Source organism: Canis lupus (assembly GCF_048164855.1).
Source record: "Canis lupus baileyi chromosome 27 unlocalized genomic scaffold, mCanLup2.hap1 SUPER_27_unloc_5, whole genome shotgun sequence".
Lineage (NCBI taxonomy): Eukaryota > Metazoa > Chordata > Mammalia > Carnivora > Canidae > Canis > Canis lupus.
In genome coordinates, this window is record NW_027326446.1 from 519,901 (window position 1) to 541,727 (window position 21,827).

Below are 21,827 nucleotides of genomic sequence, written 5' to 3' on the forward strand. Positions count from 1 at the left end.
CACCATCATGTACCCTGTTTGCAGAGCTCTTTTGTTTGGTGAGAACTGAAGGAGACTGGGTGGAGCACAAAGGTTGGGTCAGTGTTCCCCCGCTCCGGTGAAAGAGGACCCTGTTAAAGATGCTTGAGCTTTCAATAACAGATCTCTGAAATCCAATCTGATCAACTGATCCAAAATTCTTTTTGAGAGGGAAGTACTTTCTGCTGTTGAGGGTGCTGGATGCCACAGAATTTGTAAGGCAGGCTGCCCTGTTATACCCCCCTTTTTGTGTCTGCTGTCATTGGCAATAGTCTTTCATTCACCATTCTCCCCACAAAGGAGACTGCTTGTCTCATCCCTCAGGTGTATTATCCAAATTTGGTCCTGTGTTCCTTGAAGTAGAAACCAATGAAGCAACCTTCCTTCTCAGAGAAAGAGAGGCAAGCTTACCTCAGGGAGAGATGAGGCACGTTCCTCTGCCTCGTCCGTGGGAAGGTCCTCGGCTGGTCCCTCCGTGGGATCTAAGGACACAGGGTATCTGTCAGGAAATAGGTTTTGCTGCCCAGGAATGGCCTAGGGAGTTTTGCTTGAGGTGAACACGGGGACACGGTGCTCAGGTGTGAACAGTGAGCAAGCAAGACCCGACCTGCTGTTGGGCTAACTTCCTCGATGGACAAAGAAATGAAGAGCAGATGAGCAAGAAGGAAAAGGAATCTGGACTTTGCTTTCAAGCTTAATGGATCTATATAGTGAGCAATTGTCAGTCTCAAAATGCAAAACATTCGATGCATTCTGCATTTCATGACTGTGTCCCCTGAGTCATCCTTCCCACTGTAAAGGCCAGCCACCTTCCCACTTCTTCACCTGTCAGAGGACCAGTTCAGCTTCCATGCCTTCACACATACTGCTACGTACGTGTCCTCTATTCCTTTGGATGGTTATTTTTGTGTGATGAAATAGACGTTGTTGATGCTATTATTAATAAGTAAGTAATGCTCCGCAGACCTGTTTACAGTCATGGTGCTGTGTACTTAGCACTGCCATCTGATCTACATCCAAACCTTTCCATCCTAAGGAATCTCTGTCCCCATAAAGAGATGAATGTTCCTCCTCCCCTCACCTCCTGCCTCCAGCCATCCGAGTGTCGATTTTCTGGGTCTATGGGTTTGCCTACTGTAATTTGATCCCTTAAGTGGGGTCAAGTAATTTACTTCTTTCTCCCTATGCCTTCTTTCAAACAGCATATTGGTTATTCAAGATCTATCCGTTTTGTAGCATATTGAGCCATTTGGGTTTTTTTTATGGCTGAGTTACATTCTGTCCTGTGTGCATATCACATTTTAGGTGTCCTTTCATCCCATGCTGGATTGGGGGGTTGTGCCTATCTCTAGCTCTTAGGAAGACTGCTGTCGCGAACATGGGTGCCCAGATTACACTTGGAAATGCATGTTGAACCAAAGAAACAAACAATCCAATCATGAAATGGGCAAAAGACATGAAGAGAAATCTCACAGAGGAAGACATAGACATGGCCAACATGCATATGAGAAAATGCTCTGCATCACTTGCCATCAGGGAAATACAAATCAAAACTACAATGAGATACCACCTCACACCAGTGAGAATGGGGAAAATTAACAAGGCAGGAAACAACAAATGTTGGAGAGGATGCGGAGAAAAGGGAACCCTCTTACACTGTTGGTGGGACTGTGAACTGGTGCAGCCACTCTGGAAAACTGTGTGGAGGTTCCTCAAACAGTTAAAAATAGACCTGCCCTACGACCCAGCAATTGCACTGTTGGGGATTTACCCCAAAGATACAAATGCAATGAAACGCCGGGACACCTGCACCCCGATGTTTCTAGCAGCAATGGCCACGATAGCCAAACTGTGGAAGGAGCCTCGGTGTCCAACGAAAGATGAATGGATCAAGAAGATGTGGTTTATGTATACAATGGAATATTACTCAGCTATTAGAAATGACAAATACCCACCATTTGCTTCAACGTGGATGGAACTGGAGGGTATTATGCTGAGTGAAGTAAGTCAGTCGGAGAAGGACAAACATTATATGTTCTCATTCATTTGGGGAATATAAATAATAGTGAAAGGGAAAATAAGGGAAGGGAGAAGAAATGTGTGGGAAATATCAGAAAGGGAGACAGAACGTAAAGACTGCTAACTCTGGGAAACGAACTAGGGGTGGTAGAAGGGGAGGAGGGCGGGGGGTGGGAGTGAATGGGTGACGGGCACTGGGTGTTATTCTGTATGTTAGTAAATTGAACACCAATAAAAATAAATAAATAAAAAAATAAAATAAAATAAAAAAATAAAAATAAAAAAAAAAAAAAAAAAAAAGGAAATGCATGTTGACTTCCATGGTTATAGTAAGGTGATGGACTTGAAACAGTTAAATTTGTACATTTGAAGTCATGGAAAAATGTGTCACTGCATTTTGTACTGTTCTGCTATTTGTATGTCACTAGTGAAAGAATTATTCTTAAATCCACTTAATGAGTAAATTCTCACAATACCTTCTTCTGTGTCACTGATCGGGTATACCCGGTTGTGCAGAGAGAAGCGCACTTTCTTAAATCTCTTCTTTCTCGAAGTGGACTGGGCAGCTTCTGTCTCATCCTCCCCACAGGTTCCTGGGAAATGCATAGCAATAGAAAGCAGTGTTGGCATCTTGTGGGCAGAAGTCCATGGGGAATTAGTCCAAATTGACTCTTGTTTCAGCCTTCTATTCCCCCTACACAACTGTTGCCCCATGGAGTGTCATGCCTCCAACTTGGACTTAGGAAGACTTTGCATTGAGGTGTGCACTGAACCACCCCCATAGACAGGTTTTGTGGGCAAATACCCCGATTTATCAGAGACATTAAAGCAACGCAGCAGGGATCCCTGGGTGGCGCAGCGGTTTAGCGCCTGCCTTTGGCCCAGGGTGCGATCCTGGGGATCCAGGATCGAATCCCACATCCGGCTTCCGGTGCATGGAGCCGGCTTCTCCCTCTGCCTGTGTCTCTGCCTCTCTGTGTGTGTGTGTGACTATCATAAATAAATAAAAGTTTAAAAAAACAAAAAAGCAACGCAGCAAAGCACCATGAGCAGGCCTTATGTCCTGGGTTCTCATCCTACTTAGAAGGTGCACGTACCTGACAGAGTTCCAGAAAGCCCAATGTGCCTCGGTTCCCTGTTCTGAGATGTGGAAGTGTCCATACCACCTACTCACTGGAGTGCTGTTAGGAGGCGAAATGGGATTGACTGCAAGTAGAGCCCTGGGCACAGTGAAGGTTGGATGCTTCACAATTGCTTTGTAGGTATGCAGCACTCAAATGGCTACAGAATGAGTTAGAGGTCTGGTCTTGGGTGGATCTAGACAGGGGACTCAGATGGCTCCACAGCATGGAAGGATGGAAGTTCCCTCTTTAGCCTTCATATGGAAATGACGCTCTAGAGCTCATGGAGGCCACGTGACAACCCGCTGCTGGAATGCCCATAGTAGCACCATCAGGAGGGGAAGCAGGGGGATAACTCATGGTTTACAATGTAGGCTTTGATAGATAGGGAAATGAGGGAACTTTCCAGAGTGGCCACACTGTTGTGTGATGGATCATGGACAGGAATTAAACTCATGATGCTGACTGTTCTGCATTTGATCTAAGGTATGGTCTAGGGACCTGGAATAAAGCCTGTCCAAGGGTAAACGTAGCTACCCTGGCTGGAGGGAGTGCCTCCCTGCTCCTTCCTTCTTCCCTCCTTCACACCTTCTCTCTACTCCCAGCTCTCTTCATCCTCTCTAGACCCTGTCAGGGCAGGGGGCAGGCTCCTGTCTCCTCTTAGACAGTCCCCTGCCTATGCACGGCCTCGAGACTCCATCCCAGGACTCTCTTTGAGGACCATCCAACCATCCATGACTCGCCTACAGATGTTCACTCCACCTCCCCGATGGCCAGGTCCCTTCTCATTCACTCCAAGGCATTGCTCAGACAGCCACTGAAAGCATCCACATCAACCCCTGAAAATACCACAGGGAATCCCAGTTTCCTTCCATCTGAAAATGTCTGGATTTAGACTGCTCACATTTGCTTTCAGATTTTGACATCTACACTGAGAAGAGCTGACCTTTCCCCGTCATATGTTGCCAGGTGATCCATAAGAGCAGTGTGGTGTGTTTCCTGAGTGTGTTCTTTATAAGAATATGGACAAAGTTGACATATAGAAGTAGACATTCTTTTAAATGTAGAAGATATATAAGGAAGCCAGCTTCATCAAACAATCAAAATTAAGTAATGCAGGAAAACCAGAAAAATACATTCATCTTACAATGTGGACAAATGGGACGGTGGAAATGAAAATGCAAAAAAAAAAAAAAAAAAAAAAAAAAAAGAAGAAGAAGAAGAAGAGTTTCTGAACCAGTCAGCAAGCCAACTTGAGAGAACAGAATTCAGAAAATCAGAATGAACATACCTTTAAAACAGCATTTCAGATTTCCCATTGTAGGGAGCGTCTCACCTGCTACAAAACTGCACTTGATTGGCTCAGAGAGTGACAGTTGGAATTAAAGGTGAGCATCATCACATCACCGTGGTGATGGGTCATGATAGAACTTTCAGAGTGAAGGCAGGTCTGCACGTGCTGCTCCAGCTGCTGCTGTCTGGCCCAGTGGTATCCTCACAGACCAAGTGTGGCATTAAGAGGACATGTCTTTTCTCAAAAATGGAAGGTGGCCAACACCCTATTCCCTGTTTGTGAGAACAATGATAGCAGAGAAAGTGACCCACACTCTAATAGAGGTGACAGTAAAAACTTGCAAGGTCAAGAGGGATCAATCATATTAGGTATCAAAAGAGGTTCCTTTCTTGATTAGAAATCCTCCTTCCTCCCATATCTGCTATTCCTCAGTTATCAGACACTTTTAGAGACAACATTAACATTTGCTGTAAGAGCAATAGAGAACAGTAATTTGAATTGAGTTTTTAAAATCCTTTCCATTTGATGAGTCCTACGTGATAAATCTAAGTGATGAATCACTAAATTCTACAATTGAAAGCAATATTACACTATATATACATTAACTAACTAGAATTTAAAATAAATTTTGAATTATAAATCAATAAATGAATTTCAAAACCTAAAAAGCCATTTTCTCCCTCTCAACACATAATTATCAAATTAGATAAAGTCCCCTATTCTATTAAGTTTTATCCTTTTCCTTAGTATGCAACTTAACTTGTACACTTAGTTATCTCAATCGCTATGAATTGCTTGAGTATTTCCCTGGTGCTATGCCTATTGATGACCTACTATTCACTGAGCGAGTAAGAAAACGAGACTCCAAATAGCCTCACTGGAGGGTTCCATGAAAACACAGGGTCAGTCCTTTCTTTCATCGAAGCATGTTAGCTAACGAAACTCTAGGGTTATCTTTGTGTTCACACTCATCATGCATCAGAAAGTAACCCCATCCTCGTGTTGTGGTCACAAGTCCCCGCCATACAGATGTAAGTGACCAGTGCCCAAAAAATAGAAGAAGTGAACATTGCAGCATACACCGAGGGAGTTGCCATAATTTAAAATGAAGGAGATACACGACACTACAGAATGCTATGAGACAAATCTCTGACATTGCAGATTCATTCCAAGCATCTAGAACTAAGGAATCATTGGGTCATTTAGGAAGTACACAGAAAATTGCATTAGTACTCATGGCTCTCTATTTTCTCTAACAATTACCTCATTGAGGGGTGATTGGGTGGGAAAGAGCAGGTAATAGGACATTGTTCTAAACATAGAATTTTATTTTTTTTCCACTCATCTTTCTATTTTTTTAATAAAATAATTTTTATTGGTGTTCAATTTACCAACATACATAATAACACCCAGTGCTCAACCCGACAAGTGCCCCCCTCAGTGCCCGTCACACATTCACACCCACCCCCTGCCCTCCTCCCCTTCCACCACCCCTAGTTCATTTTCCAGAGTTAGGAGTCTTTATGATCTGTCTCCCTTTCTGATATTTCCCACACATTTCTTCTCCCTTCCCTTATAATCCTTTTCACTATTATTTATATTCCCCACATGAATGAGAACATACATTGTTTGTCCTTCTCTGATTGACTTACTTCACTCAGCATAATACCCTCTAGTTCCATCCACATTGAAGCAAATGGTGGGTATTTGTCATTTCTAATGGCTGAGTAATATTCCATTGTATACATAAACCACATCTTCTTTATCCACTCATCTTTCGATGGACACCGAGGCTCCTTCCACAGTTTGGCTGTTGTGGACATTGCTGCTAGAAACATCGGGTGCAGGTGTCCCGGCGTTTCATTGCATCTGAATCTTTGGGGTAAATCCCCAACAGTTCAATTGCTGGGTCGTAGGACAGGTCTATTTTTAACTCTTTGAGGAACCACCACACAGTTTTCCAGAGTGGCGGCACAAGTTCCCTTTCCCACCAACAGTGCACCAGTTCACATTCCCACCAACAGTGTAAGAGGGTTCCCTTTTCTCCACATCCTCTCCAACATTTGTGGTTTCCTGCCTTGTTAATTTGCCCCATTCTCACTGGTGTGAGGAGGTATCTCATTGTGGTTTTGATTTGTATTTCCCTGATGGCAAGTGATGCAGAGCATTTTCTCATGTGCGTGTTGGCCATGTCTATGTCTTCCTCTGTGAGATTTCTCTTCATGTCTTTTGCCCATTTCATGATTGGATTGTTTGTTTCTTTGCTGTTGAGTTTAAGAAGTTCTTTATAGATCTTGGAAACTAGCCCTTTATCTGATACGTCATTTGCAAATATCTTCTCCCATTCTGTAGGTTGTCTTTTAGTTTTGTTGACTGTAGCCTTTGCTGTGCAAAAGCTTCTTATCTTGATGAAGTCCCAATAGATCATTTTTGCTTTTGTTTCTTTTGCCTTCGTGGATGTATCTTGCAAGAAGTTAAGGTGGCCGAGCTCAAAAAGGGTGTTACCTGTGTTCTCCTCAAGGATTTTGATGGAATCTTGTCTCACATTTAGATCTTTCATCCATTTTGAGTTTATCTTTGTGTATGGTGCAAGGGAGTGGTCTAGTTTCATTCTTCTGCATGTGGATGTCCAATTTTCCCAGCACCATTTATTGAAGAGACTGTCTTTCTTCCAATGGATAGTCTTTCCTCCTTCGTCGTATATTAGTTCGCCATAAAGTTGAGGGTCCACTTCTGGGTTCTCTATTCTATTCCATTTATCTATGTGTCTGTTTTTGTGCCAGGACCACACTGTCTTGATGACCACAGCTTTGTAGTACAACTTGAAATCTGGCATTGTGATGCCCCCAGATACGGTTTTCTTTTTTAAAATTTGCAAGGGAGCTTCTCTGTACCTAATACCTGATGATGCCACGGCCTCAAGTCTTTTGATTTTTCCCCACCCATCCAACGGAGTGGCAGCATTGGGCAGTGCCTGGTCCCCAGCCAAAGAGCCAAGATGCATGGGCCGATATGAGCTTGAACTGACCTATTGTAGGAGACGTGGTTCTTCATAGCTGCCAGTAAGTCGCAAAATTGGTTCCAAATAGTATCCCATGTATGGCAGAAGGAATGCTGTGCTTACATTGTATTCCACATGAGGATAGTATGAATCACTCACTGAAAACCCATCTGCTAATGTGCCCTAGGCAGACCCTGTGCTGGTCTCTGGGAATGGAGTAAATGTGACACAAGAGCCAGAACAGGGGCAACAAACACACACACACAAACCACTCTTGTATCGGGGTGTCGATGGTAAAATCCACTGTGGCAGCCACATGTGGTAGGAGAATCCAGAATAGGGCATTTTTCTTTCTCCACAGGCAATCTGCCCAAGTTCCCATAGCTGGATTCGATATTGCAAGTGCCCTCTAAGGACGATCTCATGACAACTGAGCCAGGCATACGGATCTGAGTGAAGGACAAAGGGTGGCAGCGGGACACAGGAGTAAGGGCAAGCGCAGCCACACTGCCATCTGAAGTACTATCAGATGAGCAAACTTCCAGTTAGGTAATGCGAGGAATTAACTCAATTCCAATTGGTTATATCATGGAATATATATACTCTGCATCTATTATATGACTCATAGTGCTAGAATATTTTTAGGACTACCTGAAATTCTTTATAAATGACTGAAAAGATAAATGAATGAAAGAAAGGAATGAGGGAGTTTATATGATCTTCAGCTAGATCAAAAAGTGCGTGCCTGTGTAGAGAACTTGAGGGAATAAACGAAAATCAATTACAGGAAACTTAAGAAAGTGTAATCATCTGACCAGAGGAGCAGCATTAAAAGAGCAATGAAAAAATGTTCAGACTCTACTCTCATTTGGGGGGAACAGTCGCAATGAAGCAGAGGCTTTTAGGTAATACTTGTTGTGGTGTCATAGCTACTAATTTCTGAATTCATACATCTGGAGGGATGTCCAGAAGGGCAATGGTTGTTGCTTCCAGCAGGAGAACCTGGAAGGCAGCAGAGAGGAGCAGAAGGGAAACTGTGATGTCAGTGTATGGTCTATGATAGCATTTATATTTTCTAGATGTGTGTTATTTTTGTCGACCTTATTATAAAAAGTGTGCTTTAACGTATCCCCCCTTCCAATTGGTGGCATGAGACACCCACTTTACTCTGGTCATGGTGAGGAAATCAAACAGGGCATAGTTTGGGAATGCATGATTTCTGTTCTATGATTTGGGGGAGTCTCAGTAAGGAAGACTCTCTGGCTATGGGTTGGAATCCTCTGGAGGTGACTCCCTCCATGTCTGTCGTTGAGGCTGCATTTGGCTAGAAGGCCTACAGGAGCCCTGCCACTGTCAGGGCTTCTTCAGAGCAAGCCAACCTCTAACTTGATGGCTGAGGGCTCCTCAGGGCAGTGACCCAAGTGGCCAATGGAAACGATGAGCTTTTGCAGCATAAACTTGAATGTTACACCATGTTGTGTCCAGGGGACCTTGCAGTGGCAAGTAAGCGCCAATTTCCTCTTTGATTACAGCGAAGTGCGTATCCCCACCTCTCAATGGGAGGAACATCCAAGAAATCACAAGCCAGTATTTATCCTGCCTCATGGATATAAAGTCTTAAAGCTTCTCGCCAGCCATGCTAGCCCTCCAAAGTCTGTGGTGCAGGACATATAGCCCTTTGGATGAGGGCCTAGTGGAAGGCCAAGGTGGGTTGGACTCCTGCCTCTACTATTACGAGCTGTTGGTGAAGTGGACACATTTAGATCAGCCTTACAGAATTTTTATATCCCAATGTCTGCCTACGTTAACCGTTGGTCTGTGGAGAAACTGCTTTCTCCACTCGCGCATCAGGGTGTGTTATGTTCTCGCTCCTAAATATGTACATATTCAATGTGCAGCATTGGCACATATATTATTCTGCAGTGAAGCTAAAAACTAAAATCGCTAATAGAAAAGGCATCCATCAAACTTGTTGGATCCTGGTTCTCTCCCTCATGCTTAATTTCTGCCTTGAGCTACATGTTCTGAGACTTTGCCCTTGATATGTCTTGCCATTCTGTGAAATCTTTTATTTGGACATCATCGTTTAAATGTAAGGAAAAGTGTGATTCTCACTGCATAAAATATTTTCACTTTTAATTTCATTTCTTTAGTCATGATACTCTAATTAATGATGTTAGTCAGTAGTGAAGTTCTCAGATGCAGATAAATTATGTAGATTTTCATTCCAGTGGTAAAGTCCTGTGAACAACTATAGGGTCTCAGTTCATTCTCTATATTTTTCTTCTGTTGTTAAATATTTCTGACCTGAGTGCAGGTAGTACGTAAAATGTAAGCAATCTAGATTATGAAGCAATGAATCCAAAAAAACACTGATATATATGCAACATTTAAAGCAAAGTTAATGTCCCTGCTAATCCTGTTAGCTATATAAGCAGTTTTCTACAGGGTTGTTTTCAGTCTTTGTTTCCTTCAATCATTGTACCCCTATCTGACCATGTGTATGCCATCTTTACACAAATGAGATGCCATCATATTGTACTGTTTTGCAAGTTGGCATGTAGAAGAAAATATTAAGTGGCATATTTCAAAATCTGTAATGCACCAACCTCACTCATGTGAACAGAAGCTCAGTATTGCAATGGACTTCAGTAGAGGAAATACATAGTGAGCTAGTTTGTTCTCACAACTTTGCTGAGTGGGAATCCTCTACATATTTGTTTGTTTACCTCAAATACAGATATTCTGTAGGTGAAGTGGGAATGTGCAGTATGGTTCTTGAAAGAGACTAGATGCAGCAGTATCCTGGATGAAGGTGTAGCAGGGGTTGATGATCAAGGCTACAAGAGGGAATAACAGATGGTTGGCACATGGAATCCATGGAATCCAGTGATGAAGGAGGCAGAGAGTTGACTGGAGAGCAAGACAGGTTTGAGGGAGAAGAGGGATCATGAAAGAGTTTGGAGCCAATGATACATGGGGAAATGAGGAGGAGGAAATGAATCAAAAGCTGACCAGGGCTGCGATTATTCTGGAGAGGTAACCAGCCAAGTGCCTGGAGTGTGGCAGGGAGGAAAAATAATTTTCAATTTGCCAACATATAGAATAACACCCAGTGCTCATCCCGTCAAGTGCCCAGTTCAGTGCCCGTCACCCAGTCACCCCCACCCCCTGCCCACCTCCCCTTCCACCACCCCTAGTTCGTTTCCCAGAGTTAGGAGTCTTTCATATTCTGTCTCCCTTTCTGATATTTCCCACACATTTTTTCTCCTTTTTAAAAGATATTCCTAATATTCTTAAGTCTGTGATGACCTTTTCTTTTCCACATAAAAGAAGTCCCTTCGCATTTCTTGTAGTGCCATTTTAGGGGCGATAATCTCCTTTGAGTCCTGTTTGTCCGGGAAACTCTTCAATTCCATCAATTCTGAATGATCAACTTGTTGAGTGGAGTAGTCTCGGCTGTAGGATTTTTCCTTTGCTACTGTGTTCTGGGCTGCAAGGTTTCTCCTGAAAAATGCAACTGATGGCCTGAAGGCATTTCCCTTACATAGCACTTGTTGTTTTCTCTCTTGCTATTTCTAAGTCTATTTTATCCTTAACTTTTGACATTTTCATTATTTTGTCAGGTGTGGGTCTCTTTGGATTGCTTTTTTTGAGCTCTTCATTCTTCCTGAATCTGGATGTCTGTGAAAGAAGTTTTCATAGAATATTTCTTCAACTATGTTTTCTGCCCTGTCTCTCTTCTCCATCTGGGACCACAATAATGTGAAAGTTTCTTTGCTTCATGATGCCCAAGAAATCCCTTAATCTGAAATATGTGGGAAATATCACAAAGGGAGACAGAACATAGAGACTCCTAACTCTGGGAAATGAACTAGGGGTGGTGGAAGGGGAGGAGGGTGGGGGGGGTGAATGGGTGATGGGCACTGAGGGGGGCACTTGAGGGGATGAGCACTGAGTGTTATGCTGTATGTTGGCAAAGTGAACACCAATAAAAAATAAATTTATTATAAAAAAAAGAAATCCTTTAATCTATCCTCATATTGTATACTTATTTTTTTCTTTTCACTGATCAGCTTCCAAGCTTTCCATCACTTGGTCTTCTAGACTGCCAATCTGTTCTTTGGAACCCACAAATCTAGTTTAGATTCTCTCCATTGTATTTTTTGTATCTGTTTGTATTCTTTAGCTCTTTTTTCATTTTTTTATATATTCGTATATTTTTATTGGAATTCAATATGCCAACATATTGCATATCACTCAGTGCTCATCCAGTCAAGTGCCCCCCTCAGTGCCCATCACTCAATGACCCCGTCCCCCCGCCCACCTGCCTTTCTGCCACCCCTTGTTCATTTCCCAGGGTTAGGTGTCTCTCATGTTTTGTCACCCTCACTGATACTTTCACTCATTTTCTCTCCTTTCCCTTTATTCCCTTTCACTAATTTTTATATTCTCCAAATGTATGAGTCCTTTTAATGTTTTTTTTTTTAGTTTATACCTTCTCTTTGTTGAAGTTCTTACTGAGTTCTTCCACTTTCCTATCCAATCCAGTGATCATCTCTTATGATCATTAATTTACACTCTTTAACAGACCTATTGCTTATCTCTGTTTCATTTAGTTTCTTTTCTGAAGTTTATTGTTCTTTCATTTGAAGCATATTTCTTTCTCCTCATTTCGACTTCCTGTGTTGTCGTTGTTGTTGTTTTAAAAATTAGGCCTAGGGGATCCCTGGGTGGCGCAGTGGTTTACTGCCTGCCTTTGGCCCAGGGCGCGGTCCTGGAGACCCGGGATCAAATCCCACATCAGGCTCCCGGTGCATAGAGCCTACTTCTCCCTCTGCCTGTGTCTCTGCCTCTCTCTCTCTCTCTCTCTCTATCATAAATTAGTTAATTAATTAAAAATTTAAAAAAAACAATTAGGCCTAAAATCTCCTTCTCAAAAAAAATAAATAAATAAATATAAAATCTTCTCCTAACTTGAAGGGATGGTCTTGTGTATGGTCATTCCCTGTGTAGACCTGGTGCACCTGGTGACTGATTGTCTGGATGGAGCTATGGATGGCATGTGCTGGGAGGCGTAGGGCATTTTGTACTGGGGCTGCCTAGAGGAATAGCTGGAACTGAAAGGGGTCTGAGCCAGGGTGGTCCCAGGTTTCTCTGTTCAGAGGGCACCCTAGTAAGGCAGCTGAAGGTGAACTGGCTGCAAACTGGTGTCTGTCAGTGCACTCAGCACCAGGGTCACCCTGGTGTGGGAATTCGGCTAGATTGGAAAGCCAGGGGGGGTCCTAGTGTGCTCCCCAGAGAAGAAACCCTAGTGGAGTGGCTGGGGTTGGGATTCATGCCAGGAAACTGAGGTGCTGGATGAAGAAAGCTTCCTGCCTGGATGGTTGAAGCCAAGCAGGCAGGAGCCAGGAGGTCTCAGGGCACTCCACACGAGGAGGGCCCAAGCAAGCCTTTTGGAGAGAAATTTCTGTGGACGTGGACTATTCTGAGGTTGTCTACACCTGTGGCACCTTGGCAAGACAGCCGGATATGTAGTGAGTGCTGATCAGGGCTTCTCAGTGTGTGCTGCTCTGAGGCTGCCTTCTTAGACAGGCAGGGACTGGTGTGGGCTGGGAGCCTGAGTCCGGGTTGGTAGGTGTGCTAGGACTTCCAGCTCATGCTCCTGTCTACATTGTCAAGTTGGGAGGGATATTGTAAACCACAGCACTTGCCAGCGCCTCCAACAAGGAGAGAGTCCCAGCCACCACCCTGCCATTTGTCAGGGTTGTAAGACAGTTTCCTTTATATTCTAGTTGCTCTTTTCAACTCCAGCTTTTCTTCTGTACCCCAGTGCTGACAAATCTGCTCATGGCCCCTCAGTACTATCCCTCCCCACTGTAGATTGTTGTATCAGGACTGGGGGTTCCCTTCATGAGCATGTATCTGTCTCTCTTGCTGTTGGTAGAGATATGTGTCCACAGACAGGGTGAGTTCAGGTCTGTCTACATCACCATCTTGGATCAGCTGGATTTCTAGTTTAATCATGCTTCTAGTGGTTACCATAAAAATCCCAGGATGCTACTCTAAGCCTCCTGTAGCCCTGCAAAGTTATCTGCATCCATTTTGGCACCTCTGCTTTCATCAGAGTGAGAATCTTCCTGTGGTCCTTGGTTTTAAACATGGAGCTTGCATCTGACGGACTATCTCACCTGGATCACTCAGTTTTATCTCCCTGTAGACCTGAGCTCTCAGCAAACTTCACCTTATTCATAATACAGTGGGCATTATGCACGTGGATTAAGCCTTGCTCACATTGGTGTTTCCTTTTGCCTTTTGATACATGTATTTCTCATGATTGTGCTCCCATCCATGTGTCATCATTTAAAAATATTTTATTAATCTTTTATATATCTGTGTAGAAGAAAATAGGGTGTCTCCCAACATACCATCCCAGTTCCTGCCTGACAAGTCTCTTTCAGTTTGTACTGGCTGGATTTGGAGTAGTGGTCCTGACTAGAAAATGATGGTTAAAATTAAAGTGGTGGCTGTCGAGAGAAGCACCTGGACTTGAAATATATATTTTATAATTAATTTTATAAAATGTCTTGATTGTATGTGGGTGGTAATGTATTAGAGGGTTTTTTAAATGATTTTATTTATTGATTGATGAGAGACACACAGAGAGAGGCAGAGACATACGCAGAGGGAGAAGCAGGCTCCCTGTGGGGTGCCTGAAGTGGGCCTTCATCCCAGGATCCTGGGATCACTATCTGAACCAAAGACAGATGCTCAACCACTGATTCACCCAGGTGTCCTGATAAAAGAGCTTAAAAAAGAAGCTTTCAGTCCTCTGGTTTGATTACTGGATAACTTTTGAGTCATTTGCTGATGTAGGAGAGACTAGAAGAGAAACCTTGTTTATTAAGGGGTTGCAATTTAGTTTCCTTCTGACCACCCAGAGATGAAACATTTGGAGACCTAGAAGTGGACCTACCAACCTAGAAGGTGGATGGATATTTGAGAGGCTCAGTAGACAAATTCCTGATGGAGGCAAAATTAGAAGTTGTCAGCTTGAATGATGCTATTAAAAACCTGTTTCTCCAATAGTGAAAGGGAATATAAGGGAAGGGAGAAGAAATGGGTGAAATATCAGAAAGGGAGACAGAACATAAAGACTCCTAACTCTGGGAAACGAACTAGGGGTGGTGGAAGGGGAGGAGGGTGGGGGGTGGGGGTGAATGGGTGACGGGCACTGAGGGGGGCACTTGACGGGTTGAGCACTGGGTGTTATTCTGTATGTTGGTAAATTGAACACCAATAAAAAATCAATTTATTTAAAAAAAAGATTGGTATAAGAAAAAAGAACTGTTTCTCCACTTTATGCCTTTTCCTTTAGGCAATTAGGTAGATTGTTCATAGGCACACGTGTTGTCCGATTCGGATCTAATAATCCAACTTTCAGCTCTGTCTATTCAGATTTTGCAACTCCTCCTCCTTCAGGTCATCTGATGCCTGATTTTTCCAATAGAATTAATAACCAAATTAAAGAAACACACAGATAATGAAACCCTCATAGTAGAAGAGGTCAATACTCCACACTCAGCAAGGGACACACATGTCACCAAGCAGAAGATCACCAAGAAACAAGGGTTTGAATGACACACTGGACCAGATGGACTTCACAGATAGATACAGAACATTCCATCCTAATGCAGCACAGTGCACCTTCTTCTCAGCTGCACAGGCAACTTTCTCCAGAGTAGATCACATACTGGGTCACAAATCAGCGTTCATGAACTGATACAAGACTGTGACTTCTCCTTGTGTATTTTTCAAACCTCAGTGCTTTGAAACTTCAACTCCTTGCCAAGAGGACATTTGGGAGGAACACAAACACTTGGAGGTTAAAGAGCCTACTCCTTCAGAATGAATAGGTCCACCAGGAAATTTGAGAAGAATGTATAAGATTCATGCAAACTAATGAAAATGAAAGCACAATGGTTCAAAACCACTGGGATGCAGCAAGGGTGGTATTAGAGGGAGGACATATCAATAGAAGCCTCAAGAAATGAAAAATCTCAAGTACACAAGCTAACTGCACACTTATGGGAGCTGGAGAAAGAACAGCGATGGGAGCTAAAACCACGCAGCAGAAGAGAAATAACAATATTAGAGCAGAACTCTAGGAAATCGAAATTGGAAGAACAAATGATGTCGCGCTGAACACGGCCTGATGTTCTCGTATGCTTTTGTGTTCACTTTCTTTTTTTTTTTTTAAAGATTTTATTTATTTATTCATGATAGTCACAGAGAGAGAGAGAGGCAGGCTCCATGCACGGGGAGCCCGATGTGGGATTCGATCCCGGGTCTCCAGGATCGCGCCCTGGGCCAAAGGCAGGCGCCAAACCGCTGCGCCACCCAGGGATCCCTGTGTTCACTTTCTTTAATCATCAGTAGCATTTAAAATCTCTTCATACTTTGATAAGACTTGTTTTTTGGGGATCCCTGGGTGGCACAGCGGTTTGGCGCCTGCCTTTGGCCCAGGGCGTGATCCTGGAGACCCGGGATCAAATCCCACATCGGGCTCCCGGTGCATGGAGCCTGCTTCTCCCTCTGCCTATGTCTCTGCCTCTCTCTCTCTCTCTCTCTCTCTCTCTCTGTGTGTGTGTGTGTAACTATCATAAATAAAAAAATATTTTTAAAAAGAAAAAAGGAAATCACAAGGGGGTGAGATACCACAAAGGAAGTACAATGCTGTATGTCTTTGAACTAGCTGGGCGGCATATACAAACATTCCTTTCCAACCCCAGAGGACTAACCAAGACTGAAAGGAAACACATTAAAAAGGCAAGCTCATTTTTGATATGTGCTCCAATGTCTCAAGGTCTGCAATGGTGAAGAACACGGGGGTCCAAGGAACCAGAGGACTCCAGTGCTAGCTAACCCCTTCGCATGGCAAGAGGACATGTCTCTCACTCCACAAGATGATGTCAGGAGGCAGGGATGTGACAAAGGGAATGTGTGATCTGTTCTTGATGGAGAGCCCGTCTGACTGTCCATTAGCCAAGCAAGGAACCCTAGAGGCATAGTCAGAGGGGGGCACTGCCCCTCTGGGCTGAAAGCGAAGCCCAGGAAGGCAAAGGAGAGGCTCGGTTCCATCCTTTAGGTCATGATGTAACTTATGCCTAACGATGTAAACAGCTCTAATCTCCGTGACAGGGTCTGTACACAGTTTACCATAGGCCAGTGTTTCAGGGCCCTAAGGTGTGCCCCTCAGGGCCTTGAGGTGTGCCCCTCATATGGTAAGTGGAAATTAAGCATTTCACAGAATGGCTCTACTGTTTCTTCCCCACTGTGGTCAACACACTTTGCAGACGCAGAGCAAGAGCTGAGCAAGAGGGTCACGACGTCTGAGAGGGGGCAGTGTCTCCACATTGGCATGTAGGAGAATGAAATTGTACCAGATGCTTTGGTACAAGATCCTAACTGTCCTTAAAAAAAAAAACAGTGATTGGCATGTGAGCATAGAGGCAGGTGGGACAGATTATAAATCACTTGGGAAAGACAAAGATCAATCCCACAGGAAGATGCTCACCAGTTCCAAATGTCTTTGCCTTCCCCCTCCTCTTTCCTGAGAATTTCACAGCCATGTCCAACAGGAGCCACTGTCCCTCTGAACCAGAGCAGGTGTCGACAGCCATTGGCGATGCCCACTTGCTGTGAGCTCTTCCCCAAGGCCCAGTGGTGATGAATCCACCGGGTCTTTCCACCTGTCCCCCCAGTGGCTGCAGGAGGGCACCTCGGTAATATTTGGATGACAGCTGCTTTCTATCCTGGGTGTTCATATTGTAACAAACTCAGGATGAAAAGTCTTCAGTACTTGAAAAAGTTTGTGTGGTTTTTTTTTTTTCATTTTAAAAATGAAGTGTGGGATCCCTGGTTGGCACAACAGTTTAGCGCCTGCCTTTGGCCCAGGGCGCGATCCTGGAGACCAGAGATTGAATCCCACGTCGGGCTCCCAGTGCATGGAGCCTGCTTCTCCCTCTGCCTAGGTCTCTGTCTCTCTCTCTCTCTCTCTCTCTCTCTCTCATTCTCTGTGACTATCATAAATAAGTTTTTTTTTAATTTAAAAATAAATAAAAAATAAAAATGAAGTGTTATTGTTTTGAAATTTGACAAGACTGCAAAATTGTTACTGATTCTAAATGACTTGGATCCCTTTTTTCCCTTCTTATTCTATTTTTTTAATTGGAGTTCAATTTGCTAACATATAGCATAACACCCAGTGCATATCCCACCACGTGCCCCCCTTGGTGCCCATCACCCAGTTAACCCAACCACCCGCCCACCTCCCCTTCCACCACACCTTGTTTGTTTCCAAGTGTTAGGAGTGTCTCATGTTTTGTCACCCTCACTGATTCCCAGGAATTACACTGCTGGGGATTTACCCTAAAGATACAGATGCAATGAAATGTTGGAACACCTGCACCCCAATGTTTACAGATTATGTTCTGAATTGTGTGATTTGTGGCAGAAGGAAGCAGTAGGAGGTCTTTTCAGCAGCTCTCAAAACATCATCCAAAAGCAGCATCGTCTCCAAGGCCATCCCTGAAGATCTCTACCACACACAGTGACTTAGAGGACAGGTGGTTGGCAGCATTGTCAGCAGCACGCTGCCTCTGTACTGACCAGTGGGTTCCAGCTTGAGTAACAAAACAAGAAGAAGATAAACTTTTGGAGTGGGACAATTTAACAGATCAGAGGAAAAACTTCATAATCTTTTCACCTCCCGTGCTGGGGAGCCATCCAAGCCCGCTTTCTAGATCCACCCATGACCAGATGTCTAACTCCTTAACCAGTCATTCAATTGCTACACATCTACAGAGAAATTATGAAGCACACATCCTTGCCTGGGCTCCAGGCCCTACTTGTAGCAAACCCCATTTAGCCTCCTTATAGCACACTAGTGAGTAGGCCAACACTGCTCCCTATTGCTGTGCATTTCCCAGGACGTGTGTTGGGGTGGAGACAGAAGTCACGCAGTCCTGCACAGCCACATCTCTCCCTTCCAGTTGGAAATTCAAGAAAATGCGCTTCTGTACACCCACCCGGGTACACCCCATAAACTGAAAGAGATGAAGGTACTGCGGAGGTTGACTCATTACTTCAAGGATAATTGCTATCGTTACATCGGTGCTGTATACTTCAGAGAAAGCTACCAAAACGCTGCCTCGTGTTTTCTATTTCAAAGAACAATTTTAAATGTATTAAGGGCATCATTAGTGCAATGACAGAAGTCAGGGTGCATTCTAACTCAACATCAGAAGAGCCCTCAGGTAGCAGGCAGTGGGTCAGGACTTCTGGGACAGTGGGGTGGACCATAGTCCTCTGGAGGCTGAGGAAGGTGGATAAGAAATCCCAAAGGTAGTGGAAATTTGTGCAGAACTCTGATCTTCTCCTGTCACGTTTCTGAATGCTGTAATTGTAAGAGGAACTGGATTCATGAGCTTGACTGTGCTATATTGGAGTCATCTTTTCTTGCTATTTGAAAATTATCGGTCTCAGCAGGTCTGCACTTCCCTCCCTCTGCCACTACCACATGTCCAAGTGGGGTTTGTTTGGTGAAGCCTCTTGGGACTTGTGCTGGGGAGACTGTAGGGCTTGTCACTGACCTACAGGGGACGTGACCTGAGGGCCACAGCCCCCCTCTCTTGTATGTGAGAACCCGGAGGCTGAGTTCTAGTGTGAGCCAGGAGATGGTGGAGAGGTAAACTCTCCCCTTTGTGATTTACAGGCCTTTGTGCAAAACTTCATGGATCTGTCCTGTTTGCTGGACCTGAAAGACGACTCCCAGAGTAGTTGATGTTAACAAATATTTCCTCTGGTGTCACTACATAGGCTCCCCTGTCCCTTAGCTCATGCCAGCCTGCACACCCCTCCAGAGTCTGATGTGTGAACGTGTTTCCGTGGAAGAGAGGCCCCTGTGCAGCTGCCCTAGAGACCCTCCATGGACACAGGGGACCTCGAGGCCTGTGTGAAGGTGTGGATGGGCCTGCTTCACACACACGTGCCCTAGGCACCCTGATGACCTGCCTCCTCGGTCTTCCCGAGCTGCATGTTAATGGTTCTATCTTTGGTGTATTTTCCAGGATCATGACTCCTGTTATGAGAAGAAAAAGATCATAAAGAGTTGAAACACGGGAGTCACAGCATAACCACCTGCAGCCAATAAATTCTACTGGATTTCCCCATCAGTGGGCTCCACAGCACCCACAGGGGCATCTGGCCATCAACAAGGGAGAGCCACGAGTATCACTTCCACTGACTGCAGCTTTGAAGGTACTGTGGGGGTAAATCAGTATGTAGATTCGAGAGAAGTAACTAGTTTGTGCAGCAGAGCCTAGACGCTGGGATGAAAGAAGGAGCTGGGAAGGTGCCCACTCAGAGCTAGTGCAGCTACTTCCTGCACGAGGCCTTCTCACAAGGCCTGAGTCTAGGCTGTACAGATTTTAGTCTAGGAGACATGGGGGCTTGTAGACTTCAAGCAGTAAGCCACCGAACACCAGCCTGACCAGGAGCCCCTGTCCTCGTTCATTAATGGATTCACAATGAGGTTTGGTCAGTTGAAGATCCAAGCTAATTCTCTGGGGAACTGTCATGTGTGCAGTTGGTTTGGAATGTCCTGGGTTCTACGACAGTTGGGAGTCAGGAACACTACTGGTCATCCAGGGTGGTCACCCGAATCAGGAATTCTCAGAGCAGGGCTGCTGAGAGAATCAACTTGTGTGGGTGCAGAGTTAAGTGAGAAGGAGGTGGAGACATGTTTGGATTCCCCTCAGTCCACTAGGGGGTCTTCTTTGGTGGAAAGACATTGCATTTGTGTCAGGAATTGAAATGCAGAACCAAGAGATGGCTCGGGATCTGGGTCATTCTCTTGGGCAGCTGCAGTCCTTGCAACAGTGCTGGGCAGGAGGATGTGGACAAGGAAGTGAGGGCAGGGCTTGGTTTGGTGCACAGGGTATGAGCTCATATCCAGGTGACCAGGGAACCATCTGCTGCCCCCACCTCAGAACCCTCCCTCATCTGTGCTGCAACCCTGAGCAAGTCACTTCATCTCTCCAAGCTTCTGTGCCCTTCACCTTAAATTATGGCCCCCAGCCCCACACTCTGCCCACCCCATGGTGCTGATGTGAGCATAACAAGAAATAACAGTCTCTGAGTTGTCAGAAGTCAAGTATTGTAGCCTCCAAGCATTATGTTGAGGGGTCCGTACCTCTCTTCAATTCTATCCTTTCATGTCATGTATTTTGGAGCCTTCTCGTTAAGTGTGACACGTTCGTAATTCGTGAAGAGTGGCCACTTTTGTTACTATAAATCATCCTCCTTTCTGTAAAAAATGCCATAAGTTTTGTCTTATATTAACAAAGCTGGTCTAGTTCTTTGGGTTAATATCTGCTTGGTGCCCATTTTCCCATCATTAAGCCTCATCCTACTTGTGTCCTGGACGTAAAGGGGGACTCTGGACGATGGCAGAGAGATGACAGATTTTTATTCCCTCTTCCAGTCTCTGCCTCTTAATGGACTGTGTAAATTTACCTAATTACTTTTCAGGTAGCGTTGCGTACTCTCATTTTTTCCATCTGTTTTCTATACATTATGTCTTTTTGTTCTCACATTCCTACATTATTGCTCTTCTTGGTGTTCTATTCTAGAGAAATTACTAAATCCCCATGTTGCTTTTCCCATGTGTTGTGGCTTATAGTTTTAGTAGCTTTCCTGGGCATTACAGTTAACTTCTTTATGTATGACAGTCTAATTGGCTTAAGACCAGGTTCATTTCCAAGGCATTCATCGACCTTAGCCAATTGATATCCCTTCCCTGTACCATTATTGTCCTACACCCTACATTTTACCTTGTGTGCTGATCAACACCCATTTTTATTTACTTCATGTAGTGTTCTTGAAAATCAGAAGAATATATTTTTATATGTTTATTCCATATACATCTTACCCTCCTAGGCATTTATACTTGCTTGTATGTTTCCCTCTGTGACTATTTCTCTGTGGAGAATTGAGGTACTCTGTTGTCTTTTCCTTTCAGATTGAAGGACTCCCCCCTAACGTTTCTTGTAGAGCTGGTGACGGCAGAGGCTTCTCTCAGGTTTTATTTATCTGGGAAGGTCTTGACATGTCCTTCATTGCTGAAGGATATCTGTGCTAGATGCACATTTGTTGCTTGACAGATTTTCTCCTCCAGAACCTTTTTATTTTTTTAAAAAGATTTATTTATTTATTTATTTATGATAGACAGAGAGGGGGGGGGGGCAGAGACACAGGCAGAGGGAGGAGCAGGCTCCATGCAGGGAGCCCGATGCAGGACTCAATCCCAGGA

At 44.2% G+C, this 21,827-nt stretch overlaps 2 protein-coding genes across 18 annotated transcripts in view; one reads left to right on the forward strand and one right to left on the reverse strand.

The window, feature by feature from the left end:
* LOC140629653 (uncharacterized) overlaps nt 1–20,083 on the reverse strand; it is a 28,438-nt gene extending 8,355 nt beyond the window's left edge. Inside the window, exons 1-6 of one of the 17 annotated variants that reach the window (XM_072819168.1) lie at nt 19,655–20,083; nt 17,802–18,137; nt 4,450–4,724; nt 3,135–3,218; nt 2,514–2,630; nt 430–500 (exon numbers count right to left, since the gene is read on the reverse strand). In XM_072819168.1, coding sequence (XP_072675269.1) covers nt 430–500; nt 2,514–2,630; nt 3,135–3,198 — 252 coding nt within the window. In that variant the 5' untranslated portion in view covers nt 3,199–3,218; nt 4,450–4,724; nt 17,802–18,137; nt 19,655–20,083. Of the gene's footprint in view, nt 1–429; nt 501–2,513; nt 3,100–3,134; nt 3,219–4,062; nt 4,346–4,449; nt 4,725–6,104; nt 10,546–17,030; nt 17,767–17,801 lie in introns of those variants that run through there. The other 16 variants (XM_072819169.1, XM_072819166.1, XM_072819164.1 and 13 more) reach the window with 16 other exon arrangements.
* The window catches only part of LOC140629651 (nebulin-like), an 86,387-nt gene that overhangs the window by 41,967 nt on the left and 22,593 nt on the right, over nt 1–21,827 (forward strand). The window contains exon 21 of the mRNA XM_072819161.1: nt 19,585–19,774. The gene's annotated coding sequence lies outside the window, so the exon portion shown is untranslated. The remainder of the gene's footprint in view (nt 1–19,584; nt 19,775–21,827) is intronic.